At 48.8% G+C, this 16,852-nt stretch overlaps 1 protein-coding gene across 3 annotated transcripts in view; it reads left to right on the top strand.

The window, feature by feature from the left end:
- Positions 1–16,852, top strand: part of IGSF21 (immunoglobin superfamily member 21) — a 273,368-nt gene that overhangs the window by 114,670 nt on the left and 141,846 nt on the right. For all 3 annotated transcript variants that reach the window (XM_063804624.1, XM_003307834.7, XM_054679931.2), the window contains exon 2: positions 5,699–5,811. In XM_063804624.1, coding sequence (XP_063660694.1) covers positions 5,699–5,811 — 113 coding nt within the window. The remainder of the gene's footprint in view (positions 1–5,698; positions 5,812–16,852) is intronic.

Here is a 16,852-nt window from a genome sequence, read left to right as displayed (position 1 = left end):
GGAGGGTCCCCAGCAGAAGCCTTCTTGAGCCTCCTCTCTAGTTTTATGTCCTCTGCCTCGGGGGAGGATCTCACTTTGTGGGTCTCCTGACTTTGACCCCAGCCTGGATGAGATGTCTGGCTGAGCTGGTCATCTCTGAATCTTCTCTTCTCTCCAGTCAGCTTCCAGATGCCAGTCTCTGCTCTTTCAACCTCTACCTTGGAGCTGTCTTTCCTAGACTGGAGAGTGGAATGCTGGAGGGAGTGCAGGCAAGGGAAGGGGGTTGGCGGGAAGCATGGTGCCACCTCGCTCTGATCCAGGATGTCCTGTTGTAGAGCTTGCGTTGAATGAAGCCCTGGACCATGCTTTACCACTTTGGACCCTGTGATTATTCCTGCATCCACATTACACATGGGGAAACTGAGTCCCATGGCAGTCCCATAACTTGCCCAGGTCGCTACTGAATGCTAGAGTGAGAAACTTGATTCTATCGAAAGACTTCAAATTCTGGGGAGGTACATGAGTGGAGAAGAGCCAGGAAGGATGGGGAGGAGATTTTCAGAAAAAGAATCCGTGCAGGGTATCTGGAAGATGATGGAATTTTGTGAGATCAGGGCTGGGGGAATATTAATTGGACCTAGAGGAGAACTTTTCCTGTGTTTTTCTCTTGGAAACAGCTCCCTTGCTATATGAACCCTTGCCATCTCCTCTCCTGTGTGTGTCTGTGTCTCAGAGGTGTCTTCTCACCTGTGATCCAGGTGTTGATTGGTGCTGTCATAGCCTTGCCTGGCACATCTGTTGGAAAATTTCCTTGCTTTCCACCTTCTCCCTCCTCACCCCGGCCAGAGAGCCCACCTCCAGACCTGAGACTTAGACCCCACACATCACCTGATGTTTGTCCTGGCCTTGGATAAGAAGGGTGGAGCCCACAGCTCATTGCCAGGCTGTGACCTCAAGCCCTGAGGCAGTAGGGTCTCCCCTCTGCCCACCATCTCTCACGTGAGCCTGGCCCCAACCCCAGGTCTCTCTGTTTATGGTTCCTATCATTCAGTGTGTAATTCTGGGTCAGTCCTTTCCCCACTCACCTGGCCCAGCTCCTGCACTGGCTTCCCTGTCCTGTCTGAGAGCCAGCAGCTGGTGAAGACTCAGTGGCAACTGATGGAGCTGCAAATTGGGGGATACCACCCAGAATTCCCAAGAGACCCCATCAAGTAGTATGTTCTGCTCCAGCCAGTAGAAAGAAGTGGTAGAAAGAAGTTGGCTTTGGAGCCAGATAGCTCTGGGTTCAGATCCCAGCTTGGCTGCTCTGTCCATGAGGCATGGAACGAGGTGCTCCATAGCTCTGAACAGTAGCTCGTCCCTGTCTGTGACAGAGGCATATTTACAGGAGGGTACGAGGACCCAAACTGCCTGTGCCCATGAACGCTCAGAATGCATCGCTTATTGTATTCATATTTTAATACTCTACTGATATTAATGGAATTCATATTCCAGAAGGAGAGGCAGATGTGCAAACAGACAATTGCACTCCAGTGTGACATACTCATGGTCGTGGCATCGTACAAGGCACTGGTTGCTGCCTGAGCTGCTGAAAAAATGGGAGTGAGAGTGCTGGGAAAACTAAGTGACACATGCTCAGGCAAGGAGTTTTAATCCTTAGAGCTAAACCTGTCTCTGCAGCCTGGAAACCCCACTCCCTCAGCTTCCTGCGGGGATGAGAAGGGGAGTGCCCAGCTACGAGCATTTCTCCTCCTGGCTGCTACCGTGACTCCAAGTAGGGCCATCCCTGGAATGGAAGGCACAGTCACTCCTGCCTCGGTTTACAGTGGTGTTTCCCGACATCTGTTTTCAAGGACTCCAGCAGGGCTGAGACTAGGGTGAAGCTAGCCAGGTGCACAGCGGGTAACATTCAAAGAGCCACCCACTCACTCTCAGGATGGTGCAATGAGACGGTGTCCTTTAATTTTGCACTGCAGGCCCCTCGCTTGTCTCACTGTATTCGCTCCCATTCCTGGCTCAGGTTCTACAAGATGCTCTGAAAAAGATGGGCTCCAGAGTGTAAAATATGAAGAAAAATTTCCCACTCTGGCCCAAACTTGGAGGGTCACAAGGCACTGTGAGCACACACTCCAGCTTCAGGGCCTTTGCGCTTGACATGTCTTCTGTCTGGAATGCTCTCTCCTCAGTACCCCTATGGCTCACACCTTCCTTTATTCCAGCCTCCTCAGAAGGGCCTCCCAGGGCCCCTCTGGCTAAAGAAGCCCCTCCCCCATTGCCTTCTATCACCTCACTCTGCTTTGCTTTTCCTCATTATGTTTATCACCACTGGACATATTTTCCATCATTTATTTGATTATGGGCTCTTCTGCTAAACTGGCAGCTCCATGAGGACAGGGACGTGTCTATTGTTACTGATATGTCCCCATTGCCTACAACGGTGCCTGGTACGGAATAGATTCTCAATTAATTTGTTTTTCATGCATAAAGGAAAGACAGGAAGAAGGAAGGAGAGAAAGTTAAGAGAAGTCCTGAAGGGAAGAACGGGTTTAATTATACTTAACCCAATATCTCTTAAAATTCATGGATGTTGGAAATCATGTTTTCCTGCCAGACATGGTGGCTCATGCCTGTAATTCTAGCACTTTGAGAGGCCCAGGCGGGCGGATCACTTGAGCTCAGGAGTTTGAGATCACCCTGGCCGACATGGTGAAACCCCATCTCTACTAAAAATACAAAAATTAGCTGGGTATGGTGGCAAGCACCTGTAATCCCAGCTACTCAGGAGGCTGAGGCAGGAGAATTGCCTGAACCCAGTAGGTGGAGGCTGCAGTGAGCCAAGATCACAACACTGCACTCCAGCCTGGATGACAGAGTGAGACTCTGTATCTCTCTCTCTCTCTCTCTCTCTCTCTCTCTCTCTCTCACACACACACACACACACACACACACACACAAAGAAATCATGTTTCCTGAAACACTGGTAAGAAGATCCCTATTCTCTGCACACTCTGGGAAAAGCTGTCTTGTCTTAACCTGTCAGAGCCGCCCCACTCCTGCACACACCTCCTGATTCACCTCTAAGACTGAGTGTGTACGCAGTGGGCTCTCTGATCTCACCCTGGCATGCCTCTGTGAATTCTACTGCCCCAGACATCTGCTGCACCTGACAGTGCTCCTAACACTACCACCCAATCACCAGAGCTGCAACCACTCCCCTACTTGCCCTCCCCGCCACCGCCACACTTACACTTGCAATTCCCTCATGGCTTGCCCACAAATGATGACCCTCCATCCCGCCCTGCCTGCCTCACAGGCACACACCATCTGCACCCACCTCGGGCTGCTCAAAGATTTATGCATCTGAGAATATGTCCTTCCCTCCTCTTTCCAGTGGGAGGAGGACCTTCATGAGCCTTGATCTCATCAGCCATCTGGACTGATGATGCTCAACTCATAACTATATCTGCAAAGGTGAGAGAGAGCCCAGGGGAGGGCAGCCTCACTGGAAGATTGAGCCACGTGGCTCAGAATTGTGGCCATGGGGTCAGGTCCTCAACTCCTATCACCGTTCCTGCCACAATGCCCATCCTCCGTCTTTAGGGCTGGAAGAAAAAAGTATGCAGGCTGCAGATGTACAGTGTTTGCCACTTTCTCTCACCTCTTCTGAGAGGCTGTAATAGCGTGGTGGTTGTCATGGAGCCCGAAGGTTTGGGTTTGAATTCCAGCTCTGTAACTTGCAGCTGTGTGATCTGGCAGGGGACTTCACTTCTTGGTTCACTCACAGAAAGTGGGAATCATAATAGTTCCTCTCTCCTAGGAGTGTCCTGGTGATTAAGTGAGTAGATGCATATCATATCAAGTGCTTAGCCCAGTGCCTGGCACAAAGCAGGTGTGGACATGTGAGCCAGTATCACGATGTTACACTCGGGCTTGGCTTGCCCGGAGGTCTCCCTTTCCGTGGGGTCTGTCCTCCTGAAGGTGGCCTCCTTGTTTGTCATGCCCCATGGCTGGGATCATCCAGGCTGGATCAGGTTCCCTCTGTGCCCACCCACAGGCCCCCGTCCGCCTACCTAGAGGCTGGCTGGTCACCTGAGTGGTGACTGTGTTGGGCATCTCTGTCTCGCCCTCACTGCTTGTTCCTGGAGGGCCGGGCAATGCCTGGGTCTCTGCTTCCCAGATCCTGGCCCCAGGCCCGCACAGGGTAGGTGGGAGTGAACTGGGGTTGAGTAAATGAGGAAAGGAGGATCCGGATTGGTCCTTCTGATCTTGGAAGTTGGACCGGTTGGTTCTGGTCGTGGCTTTGTCAGACCAAGTGGGCTCCAGGGCTATCCAGGAGCTTGACCTCTGGCCTAAGTTACAGGCCACCCTGGAGTGAGCCCCATGCCTTGCCCCTCACCCTGGAGGCTGGGTCCTGAAGCCGTGGACCATGCAGGTCCACTCTGACTCCAACTTCCAAATTGATCCTCTCCAGGTCCATTTGTTTGTTTTGTTTTTTGTTTTCCTGGAGTGTTGTAACCATTGAGTTCCAGGCAGGGGTCAGGCCCATGGGCTCCATCTATTCAGCTTGCCTGCACAATTGAAATCTTCGAACCCATCCTGGCTAGTTTTCTCATTAAGACTATCGGACTGGATTGATCCATTAGATCAATGACTGGACATCAGCCAGCAGGAAGCCGATCAGATGAGCCTGGATGATCAGCCCAGGAATGAGGTTCTCCTCGGAACTGTGGTGAAGGTCCAGGCCTCTGGGATGGGGCTAGTGGAGGCAGAGGAGTGGGTTAGAGGCCTCACCAGACTGGACTTTGGTGTGGAGAGAGCAGTGTCCCCAAGGTGTGGCTACCAGGGCAAGAGTCCCAGCGTCTGCTCCAGGCACTCCCAGGGGCAGCTGGTAGTAGTCCAGGAAGCATCACCTGGTGTTTGCAACGAGTTCAGACTCCTCCCCAGATAGTGGGTCTATAATGGACTTCTCTAGCGTATCACCACTGCCATGGCCAAGGCTTGGACCCGACCCTCCCTTTAGGTGGCAAAGTATGTGTGGTGGGAAAGCCAATGGCGGGTGTTAAGGAAGCCAGTGGTGGTTTCCCAGGGCTCTCTTTTTACCAGGAGTCATTTGTTTATGAGGTTGGAAATGGAGGAGTATGGGCACTTAGAACACCATGTCCCAGTGTGTATTTCTCAGATCCTGGCTGCGTAGGATGGTGATGGGGCTTAAGGGGTGGCTGAGCGACCCATATTCAAATAGGTTTGGAAATGCCAAGTAAATACATTTCGGCATTCATTTCCTGCAGGACCGAATAGATGAATCATGAATGCCACAACTCTAAAAAGGGGTGGAGGGGCGATGTTGGGGCACAGAAGCCTTCTCTGGGGTATCTTATAGAAATACATTGAGGCTGTTCTTGGAGGTGTCAGCAGGTCCTACCTTCAGGGAAAAATGTGTCCCAAGCAGAAGTGTTTTTGGTTTGGAGGGATCCATTGGAGCCAGGGAGGCAGCCAAAAAGGAGATGTTGAAGAGACGGAAGAAGAGGGTGATTGGCTCCATTTGGGCCTGCAGTCACCATTCACAGAAACCACAGTGTGAACAGCGTCACTCAAAGTTGTGCAACTACAGACCCCAAACTTCCCTCCTCTGTCTGCTGTCTCCCTGGCCCTGCCCTCATCAGCCCAGCCCCCCTGATCTGCTCGTGCCCTTACCACCCCTTTCTCCTCTCTTCTGTAGGCTACCTGACAGTCAACATTGAGCCTCTCCCACCTGTGGTGGCTGGAGACGCCGTGACTTTGAAGTGTAACTTCAAGACAGATGGGCGCATGCGGGAGATCGTGTGGTACCGGGTAAGTCACTACTACTGCCCCCTTCATGCCCATGGCCAGGACTGGTGTGAGGTCCTCAGAGCCCTCTGGACACCCTCACTGGTGTGGCTATGACCTCAGCCCTGACCCAGTCCTGAGTTGTCCTGGGCATCTGCTGGGTCCCCGCCCTCTGCTGACACCCTCCTTGGGTACTAGCCATCCCTTCTACCCTCAGGACTGATCTGGTTTCCACCTTCTTTGTGCTCCTATTATGCCCCTATGCTTGGAAAACTCCATTAGGCAAAGTAGAAGTTACTGAGAACACCCTGGACACTGGGCACAGTGTAATCACAAGTGATATCTGATGGTGGAATTTTGAGCATGAGGCTTCAGATAATGTTTTTGGCAAGGGAGAGAGAAAAACAGGAAGGCTTCCTGCCTTTTGCAAAATCAAATCACAGAGATAGTCTGCCACCTAATCTGACTACATATAGGACTAATCCTGGTGTCTGGCACCATCTGAGAAGGGAATTGGTTAGAGATGAGCAGGTACCCACCTGCCCAGGGCCCAGGTGTTGGCACCAGGAAGAACAGCTTGGAATCTTGAGCACAAGGGGCCTTTTCAACCACTGAGTGAAATCTTCTTGTGTCTGGATGGGGCATCCCAGTCTTCTATCCCTTTGCCACAAAGGAATTGGGGCTGGGCTCAGAAGGTCCAGCGGGCAGTGATGCTTTTCTTCCAATGCATGCTCGAGTGTGCACAGATAAAGGCACCACCATCCTGGGGGAGAACTCCTCTTCTGTCATCTAAACAGGGGTTGGCAACATTTTTTGGTGAAGACTGAGATTGTAAATATTCTCCTGTCTGCCAAACATTCAGTCTTGGTTACAGTTACTCAACTCTGCTGATATGGCATCAAAACAGCCACAGACAGTGTGTAAATGAAAGGGCATGGCTGTGTGTCAATGAAACTTTACTCATGGGCACCAAAGTCTGAATTTTGTACAAGGTTCACGTGTCATAATTTCTTCTTCTTTTTATTTTTTTTCAATGATTAAAAAAGGTAAAAACTGTTCTTAGCTCGCTGGCTGTACAGAACAGGCTATAGAATGACTTGGTTCATGGGCTATAGTTTGCAAATCCCTGATCAGAAACCACGCTTTCCTAATCTTTGTTGCCCTTTCTTCAAATGAAATGGATGGATAGCACAGTTAGGTGGAGCTGTTCTGGAGGAAGTGATGGAGCGTGGAAGAGAGGGCAAGGAAGGTGGGGGGTGGGCACCAAACTGTGATTCAAGATCTAGAGCTGGCTCCTCTGCTCCTTGGAGCTGTCACCACATCTACACACAGAGCATGGAAACTCAGTGTTAGAGGAATCCCTGGGGCATGCGTGCTGTTCATAGTCTTGACTCAGAACAGCTCTCTTCAGTCTCCTTCTTGCTCTTCGTCCAGGTGAGCTTTGAACCAGCCTGTCTTGGCTGCTCTGCTTTGCATTTTCGGTCTCTGATTCATGGTTTGCTTGTTGTTGCTATTTTGTTGGCTGTGATCTGCACTCCTTCTAATCAAAAATCGTAGTTCTCTATTTCAGCATTGCAGTCTCTCCTGTTTAGAGTTAATTCTAGTGCCCTCCACCCAAGCTCTTCAGGTAGCCTGGGCCTCACAGGTGTGAACCTGACATCCAGCACCCTAGAGGGTCCCAGCCTTAAGGAAGGGTGCCATCCTAGATAGATCAGTGGGCCTAGAGAAAGTCAAGGCATATGTTAAATAGTGCCATGAACTGAATCACTAAGAGGTGTATTTACAGGATATGGGAACTGCTTGGCTGACACAGGCTGGGAGCATCTCATTAGCACCTGGCAGAAGGACAGGGATAAATTAACTCCAGCTCACTGCTGATGATGGGACCACATCTCTCCCTCAGCCATCCCATAGATGGGATCAGAGGGAGGGGTGGTGAAAGACAGATAGAAATATGGAGACCCAGTGGGAACAGTTAATGGAGCGAAATGGAAGGAAGTTTGGAGATGGGAAAATAGCAGTGGGCACCTCATTGCCTTCCAAGCTCTTGAAGCAACTGTCCTCCCTCCGGTTTGAAATCGAATGTTACCATAGTCACAGTGGTGAAAATCTCCCTGCAGAGGCTCCTGCTGGAGTTATGGGCAATGCTAGTGCCAGGCTGTGCCCAGGTGTAGAAGCCAGGAGCAGGTTTCCACATGGCTTGACTTGATGTTCTTGAAGATGGTGAGCAGGACTGGGGCAGGAGGATCCATGTCCTGGGCTGGACAGAGACTCTCCTTTTTCTTCGCCATCCTCCGGTAGGGAGACCCTCCTCTCTCCCCCACTCTTGCTGCCTAACCTTGATGCCACTGGTAGTTTTAAGAATCAGTGGCATCTCTTACCATTGTCAGGCGCTGCATATCGGGCCATGGTAGGCTGCACTAATTAATTTATTTTATTTCATTTCACATCCTTTGACTGAGGGCCTCTGGAGCAGGCATATGCAGATGTATGCAAATCACATGCAAATCACCCACTAGAGCCAAATGCCTGGGCCCTTGTAATTCTGTAGCTGGACGGAGGTGGTGGCTCAGCTGACTGGTTACTGTCCTCAGGTCTCAGGGAGCCCACGTGCCCGCCTATGATGGGAAGGATGGGGGCAGAGGAAGGAAGGAAATTCCAGGGAAGGGCTCCGTGTGGCCAGTTTTTGCTTTCTGCCACTCTAGCTTTCTCTAGTGATTGTCTCTCTTCCCAAAGAGGCAGCTGAAGGGAGAGAGATAAGAGCCTACCAAGATGGGGGCTCCAGGAGTCAAGGTCAGGGCAGGGCTTCCAGAGGGAATGGGAGCAGCAGCAACAGGAGCTCCAGTCTCCTTCTCCAGCCAGACCCTCCTCTGACCCCTTCCTCCCCTGCCAGACGAACCCCCCACTGTGGCTTCCTTCCCCATCTCCCTCTCCCTGCAGCCTGCCCCCCTCCTCCAAGCAGGGAGCTGCCGAGTGCTGTTTGTTTTCTGTACGTGTGTTTGCTTCCCGTCCCAGCTTCCTTTCTCCATCCTCCGTGAATGAGCTTACAGAGCCCGGCTTGGAAGGAAATGAATAGATTACACAGGCCCAGTCAGGACTGTGTCTCCAACCCCGTTAGAAGGAAGAAGCAGGGCATTGTGATGAGGCCGCCACTGCCTGCTCAGCACAGTGGGCACAAAATGGCCCAAAACATGTGTCAAGCCCAGCAGCCTCCCCTCTGGTCCTAAATACATTATCTTAGCAAAGGGATCATCCTGAGCTGTCAGAAAACATCATGAATGCATTGGATTCTTTGGGTAAATCAGGGCAGCTGATGAAATTATCTGAAGCCATAGGGATCACCTAACCTTGGAGCTAACAAAACCTCTGGCTGGATATTTGGGAAGGTCTTGCTTGTGGACCCCTCAAGGGAGGGGAAGGAAATTGGGAGGAAGTGGCAAGAGCCTGACTCTTGGACACTTTACCCCCATGGTCTGGCCAAGTGGGGAGGAGCTCAGCCCGTTTGTAGAATAAGATGCCAAAACTATGAGAATAGACTCAAGGAAGTATGTGTAATCATAGCCCCTTGGTCTGGGTTGTCCAATATGGTAGCCACCAGTCACACGTGGATGTTAACATTTAAATTAAATCAAATTAATTTTAAAATTCATTTCCTCAGTCAGACTAGCCACATTTCAAGTGCTCACTAGCCACCTATAGCTGGTGGCCTCCATATTGGACAGATGAAGTATAGCACGTTCCCATCACTGCAGGAAGTTTCACTGGATAACCTGCTGTAGAACATTGAGATTTTCTTTTGCAGCCTCTGGAATACACTGTGCTCACCTGACAAGAGAATATCAGTGAGTGCTCATTGAGTCAGTTTTCCAGGCAAACTTGCCCTGAAATGAATTTTAGTAAGATGGATCTCATTTGGTAACCTGACATCATTAGATCGTGTGTGTGTATGTGTGTGTGTGTGTGTGTGTGTGTGTGTGTGTGTGTGTGTGTGGTGGGGGAGGGTGAAAAAAGGGAGATGGTCATCATGCTCATATCACTTCTTTGAAAACATAAAGATGTCAAGAGAGTTGTCATCCCTCTAAGGTGCTGAGTATCGTAGTTGTCTATTAAAGCCCTGTCCAACTTGAGGATGCTTTTCACCATCCCCCTCTGCTTTCTCCACTGTTACCTGGGTTCATCTCCCAGATTTGAGTGTCCAGGCTTCATCTTCACAGCTCATATAGATAAGCTCCAGAGAGCTTTTTTTTTTTTTTTTTTTTTTGGCTAATAGAGTAGGGGTGCAATTCCATACTTCACCAGTAGGAGGCTGTCAGCTAATAACTAATCTACCCTAGCACTTAAGTTGGGACTTGGTTCAAGAAAATGAATAATAAATAATGTTCTTTACTTAATCATTCCTATTTACATCTGTAACTGGGGACTTATTTATTAATGCTGCTTATACTAATTTGAGTGGCTGACATTATTGAGCCTTTACTATGTGTGAGCACTAGATCAAGTGCTTTACATACGTGATGACATTTCATTTTCATATTTTCACTGAAAGGTAGATACTATGATTAATTCTATTTTCCAGATGAAGAAACTGAGGCCATTCGAAGAGACTGTGCCTCAGGTCATGTTGCCTTCCCTGACTTCTCCAGAAAGCTGTAGGCACACCCTCCTCCATGAATCCTCTGTGTGGGTCTTTACACTAGTGCTTACCTCATCATGTCAAAATACCTGCCCCTGGACCATGACTATCTGAAGAGCAAAGACTATGTCTTTTCTCCTGCTGTATTCTTGACACCTAGAGCAGAGTCACCTCAGTGAACATTTGCTAAATTAACAAATCATGGAGCTATAATGTGCACCTGTTGACAGACCATGCTATGTAGCCCCCTTCTGTCTCATGTGGGCATCTGTGTAATGTTGATAGTATCTGTTGGTCAGGGGGTGGGGAGTGTGGGTCTTTGGATACTCAGGGGGCTTTGTTAAGTATGAAGGAAAAGGGAACATTTCTTATTAGGAAACACTGTCTGAACTCATTTGGTTGGAGGCCGCCTGCCCAGCAGGCAAAGCCGAAGGTCTGTTTATATCATGGAACTCCATTAAACAGCCACAGAGAATCATGGGAGTTTAACCTTTTACAGCAGTTTTTATCATCCCTCCTTTGTTTTCGCTCCTTCTTTTACAATTTGTTCCCAGGAGCCACTCTGGGCCCAGGTTACAAGGCCACAGAAAAGAGAGCCAGATAGAGAGAGAAGGAGATCTACAAACAGTGATAACATCCCTGCTTTCAGTACCCCCTTATCTCACCTTTTTCACCATGTGGGAAGATGCATACCTGGGTGTGTGTTTTGTGGTGCAGATGATGCGACCTCGCCAGGTGATCGTCCCCTCTGGGTTCTGCTGGATGCCTCTGCAGTGAGGGTTTGTGGTTGCTTGGGACCATTTGAAAAGGAATTGAGACTAGAGGCTGGGAAGGCTGAGGTAGGAAGAGAGAGGACTTGAGCATCAGAATACCTGTGTGTGAGTTTGACCTTGGGTGGTGACCTAACCTTTCAGCCTTTTAGAAACTTCACCTGAAATTGGGCATGAAAACATGTATTTTGTAAGCTTAAATGAGATAATGTCTGCAACCAAAAGACCCCATTGTTCAGCTCATTGTGGCACCTATTCAATGATAGCTATTGTCATTTCATGTCTGTTGATAGCTTACAGGATCTAGAGAGGGAAATTATAGAATAAGAGAGGAAGGTATTTGGGGAGGATCACCACGGTTAGATTCCTTGAATTCCATCCTACCACCTGCATTCCCAAGGGATATGGGCAGAGACAACGCTTTAAATGGTTATGCTGGTGAACTCACTGGGTTTCAATTCTTGGAAACCCAGTGGCTTAACACAGTTAAGCCATTTCAATGGATTTTAGCTCTCCCTGAAACAGGGAGCTATTTCAAAATGGCTTTACTATCATTGGCTCTCTCTCAGTCCCAGCCCTTCACAATGTTTCATTATTTGAAGCAAAACTGAAAATGATGATCCTAAGGAGACAGGAGACAATACAGTCCAACCATATCATAAGGGCAAGAAGGTAGGTACACTCTCGGGTGACCAAGAGAGACCAGCACCAAGGTCCCAGAGGATGGGTCTAGACAACCCCTGTGGCCCTTCTTGCTTGGCAGCCACTCATCCTGGCTGCTCTTTGCTACTCCTCTGACCCCACATTCTGATCTTGAGTTCAGATCTTACAGATATAAGTCTGGAAAAGGATGTGAGTGAGGAAGACAAAAGCCAGGGTTGAGCCAACCCAACTTGCCTTGTCTAGGCCTCCTTCCCCAACCCCTGGCCTTCCAAAGAGCCAGGTTCTCCCTGATGAGGTATGTCCAGTGCTCAGTCTTATCATATCAGTCACATGGGAAGGAAGAGAAGGCAGCCAGAGAGGGCCCACCAAACAATAGTTGATTTTACAACAAATGTAATAACACATAAAGAGGAAATAAGAACAAGTTCCCAGTTCTACTTCCATTGTAATCTGTATTCGTCTGTTCTTATGCTGCTATAAAGAACTGCTTAATACTGGGTAATTTATAAAGGAAAGAGGTTTAATTAACTCACAATTCTGCAGGGCTGGGGAGGCCTCAGGAAACTTACAATCATGGTGGAAGGGGAAGCGAACACGTCCTTCTTCACATGGTGGCAGGGAGAAGTGCCAGCAGGGGAAATGCCAGGTGCTTATAAAACCATCATGTCTTGTGAGAACTCACTATCATGAGAACAGCATGGGGAAAACCATCTCCATGATCCAATCACCTCCCACCGAGTCCCTTTCACGACACATGGGGATTATGGGAACCACAATTCAAGACGAGATTTGGGTGGGGGCACAGCCAAACCATATCACAATCCTTTAATTCAACCCCAAGGAAAACTCCACCCCTAACTACAGCTGTTAAGTTGTAACCATCCAGACTCATCACACTGAGCTCCTCCTCCTGGGGATGGGGTGATGGGAGAAACCTTCAGCTCCCTCTAGAGGCCAGAGTGTGAATCACAATCATTGCAGCCCTGATCCTTGATCTTTAATGGAAGTTCTATTGGAAACCGGCAGGGGTCCCTCACTCTTGACACCTCATTAGACTTTTCAGAGGCCACTAAAAATACACTGTTGCCTGAGACTCATTCTACAGTTATTGAATCTGAATTTCCAGGACTGGAGCCTCAAGGCATTTGTACTTTTAACGAGTTCCCCAGATGACAGTGACGCACTCAACCCAGCCAGAGAGCATGTCATGGCGTTTGTGAAACTCTGATAGAGGGAGCTGTTCCATGCACTCATCCAACATTAATTCAACACATATTTATGAAACCAGGATGGTTCTAGGCACTGGGATTTCATCAAGGAAGAAGACAAGATCCTGTGCTCACACAGTTTACCATGGGGGAGGAGTTAAAAAGATAAACAAATAAGAAAGATACCAGCTAATGATAAGCGCAGTGCATATAATTAAAATCGAGTGGTGGGATAGAAAGGGATTGTGTGGTCAGGAAAAGACATTTAAGCTGAGATCGCAAAGGCAACAGGAAACCTACCATGCCAAGGGAAGAAGGCAGAACAATCCAGGCAGAGGGGAAAGCAAATGCAAGACAGTTCTGTGGGAAAAAGTTTTGTGTGTTCAAATAACAGAAAGTGCATGTGGCTGGAACAAAACGAATAGGGGGTGATGTTGGAAAAATGGGCAGAGACCATTCATACCGGGCCCTGTGCCATAAGAAACTGAATCTGGAGTTATTCTAAGGGCACCAGGAAGCATTGAGTTTAAGCAGAGAAGTAACAGGATCTGGTTTACTTTATTAAAAAGGTCACTTCTGGGTGGAGAATGGTTTGCAGAGGAGGTGAGAAACTGGCAGCAGAGGGGTCACTTGGAGGTTAGAATAGTTCAGGCAAGAGGCAACAGTGGTTTGGTTGACTACCAGGATGGTGGTAGTGGAGATGATGGAAGGGAAAAATGTTCTGCTTATGATTTGCAGGTAGAAGTTAAGGGCTTGCTAACATGTGGAAGGGATGAGAGAAGGGGGGATTCAGGATGACTCCCTGCTTTGGGGCTTCGGCTGGGTTTGCAGGAGCAGTGCTATTTAATGAGACAGGGAGGACAGGACAGGAGAAGCAGGTTGCAAGGTGATATGGTTTGGCTATGTCCCCACCCAAATCTCAGTTTGAATTGTAATAATTTCCATGTGTCAAGGGTGGGGCCAGGTGGAGATAATTGAATCATGGGGGCAGCTTCCCCCATACTGTTCTCCTGGTAGTGAATAAGTCTCATGAGATCTGATGGTTTTATAAATGGGAGTTCCCCTGCACAAGCTCCTCTTGCCTGCCACCATGTAAGAGGTGACTTTGATTCTCATTTGCCTTCCACCATGATTGTGAGGCCTCCTCAGCCATGTGGAACTGTGAGTTCATTAAACTGTCCTTTTATAAATTACCCAGTCCCAGGTTTGTCTTTATTAGCAGTGTAAGAACAGACTAATACACAGGGACAGGCGTCAAGCACTCTCTGTTGGCCATGCTAAGCTGGGAGTGCCTCTAAGACATGGAGATGGAGCTGCTGCAGCTGCTGTTGAGGCCACAAATCTGGAATGTTGGGGAGAGGTGAAGCCTGGAGACTTATACTTGGCATTGTCAGAGAATGGATGGTACCCAGTGCTAGACCCTTGGGCACTCCAATATTTAGAGATAGAAAAGTAGACCAACAGAGAGGCTGAGAAGGAGGAGGAACAGCCAGCAAGATGTGAAGACGGTGAGGAGAGTGGAGTGTCCTGGATTCCAAGAGAAGAAAGTGGTTTCAGAAATAACATAGTCAGCTGTCAGCTAGCTGTGTCTCACACTCCAGTGAGTGACTTGAGAGCAGAGAAATGACCATGAACTTGGTAACATATGGAGCCCACTGGGGACCTGGGCAAGGGCAGAGTCCTTGGAGGTCCTGGGGGCTAATGCCTAGCTAGAGTGGGCTGAGGGGTGCATTGAGATCAGCAGTAACATGGCCTTGAGATTTTGTCTAGTAAAGAGTTTTGAGCTTGAACATCTGAACAAACCTTTGCAAGTAACATGAAGACCCAATTGCTTCTATTGAATCCACTCCTATTTGCATGTCATTCATAAAATTCCAAGCCCACTGTCTTTTCCTACCATCCTTAGCCTTTCAGTCTGGGACTGGTGACAGCCTCGCTCTCCTCATCGAGAATGTGAAAGTGGCAGCCGAGAGGGTTTAGGGGATTCTAGTGTAATTGAAAAATGCATTTGGTATTTGAAAGAAAAATCCTGCTCTACCATTTAATTAACTCAGTGGCCTTGGATGACAACTATTCCCAAAACTTCCTAGGCACAGTACACAGGTCTGAAGGTATAAAGAAGGACAGGTGGGCCCACTCCCCTCGAGGGGAGTGCTTCCCGTCCAGTTGCCCATCATCAAGTTGTTAAGTTCTGTTTCATCATCTGGCCAATGGGCTTGACTGCACTTTCCCTAAGGATCTCACAAAGATTTGTGCAAAACAGACGAAAAGCCCCACAGACGAGCTGCTTCTGTCCCCCGTGGCGCAGGGGAAATAGGCTTCACATATATTACTTCATCTTCTCTTTTCTGCCTGGGCAAATCTTACTCATTCTCTCCTCTATGAAGCCTTCTGACCCCTCTCACCAAAGCAGAATTAAGAGATCACCTGCTGTGTTCTCTCAGCGTTTTGTACATTCTTCGATTAGAGAGACAGCACCTGGTAGCTTAGTTATTCATCTTTGCATCTCTTGCGGAGTTTTATTTTTCCGCTTCTCCTATGTGTCATTCATAAAATTACAAGTCCATTGTCTTTAGCCTTTTAATCTGGAACTGGTAGCAGCCTTGCACTCCTACTTGAAAATGTGAAAGTGGCTTCCCAGAGAGTTTAGGGGATTCCAATGTAATTAAACAATATATTTGGTATTTGAAAGAAAGATCCCGCTCTAGCCCTTCATTTATGAATGATCCTTGGGCCAGGGATTCTATGTGGGGGCCTCAGGGTCCCTAGGAAATATGTGGATGGGCTTCTGGGGGTGCTCAAAACCCCAGAAAATATGCCTAATATGTTGTGTGTGTTTTTGTGGGAGAAAGGTGCAGAATATTCTCAAAGGACTCTGTGATGCCCCCATGCCCCAACTGAAAAACCCAGGAAATGCAACAGCAGGCATGCAGGTGTTCGCTGAGTGTGAAATGTGTAGGGCATCTCATTATCTCCACTCTTGGGTCATCAAGGTCCATATTTAGGTTGGCTCTACCAGACCCTGTAGCTGCGAGGTTGTGCCAGATGGCCCATGAGTGGTCCACGAGCTTCCAAGGAGTGCAGTGCGGAATGGGGGTGAGAGGTGAGGCAGTCAACCTTAGGCAGGAAGAGCTGCTGTGTGATTGGGATCCGTCCAGGCACCACAGCTCAGTCAGCCTGGATTTGTGCACAGGTGCCCTTGGACGGGAAGAGGAGATAAGAAGCAGGGTGGTGGGGGAAGGCTGGCTTTGGCCACACGTCACTGTTCTCCCTGGCTTGAAGGGGAGGGGTTTTTGACCAAGCAAATCCATCTTCTCTTGGGGATTAAGATCAGTTTCTGATAATGGCAAGGAGACTACTTCCCTGGTCCACACGGGGTTGATAAGAGCTCTTGGCTCCCAAACTCTTGAGAGGGGGTGCCAACAGCTGAAGTGGACAACCAAATAACCAGGTGTTTTATTGGACCACATGCAGAGTCCACCAGTGATGGGCTCCCACACTGGATGGGTGAGAAGGACATGGCATATCTAAGGATAACACACTGATGGCTCAGCTCACTTCACTTACCAAGAAAAGTAAAGAGCAAGGGCCTGGGACACACCATCCTGCTGTGTGATCTTGAAGAAACCACAACCCCTCTCTGAGCTCCAGGATCTTCATAGGTAAAATAAAAGCGTGCAGTGAGATGGTCTCTAAGGAATATGCAGCCTCTCTCCCACCTTGCGGTCAACCTCCCCACCCCCCTATCTTTTCCCCAGAAGACTCAGAGCTAATGGAAGAGGTGGGTGCCT

This window comes from Pan troglodytes, chromosome 1, assembly GCF_028858775.2.
Source record: "Pan troglodytes isolate AG18354 chromosome 1, NHGRI_mPanTro3-v2.0_pri, whole genome shotgun sequence".
Classification (NCBI taxonomy): domain Eukaryota; kingdom Metazoa; phylum Chordata; class Mammalia; order Primates; family Hominidae; genus Pan; species Pan troglodytes.
This window is presented reverse-complemented; position numbering and strand designations above follow the sequence as displayed.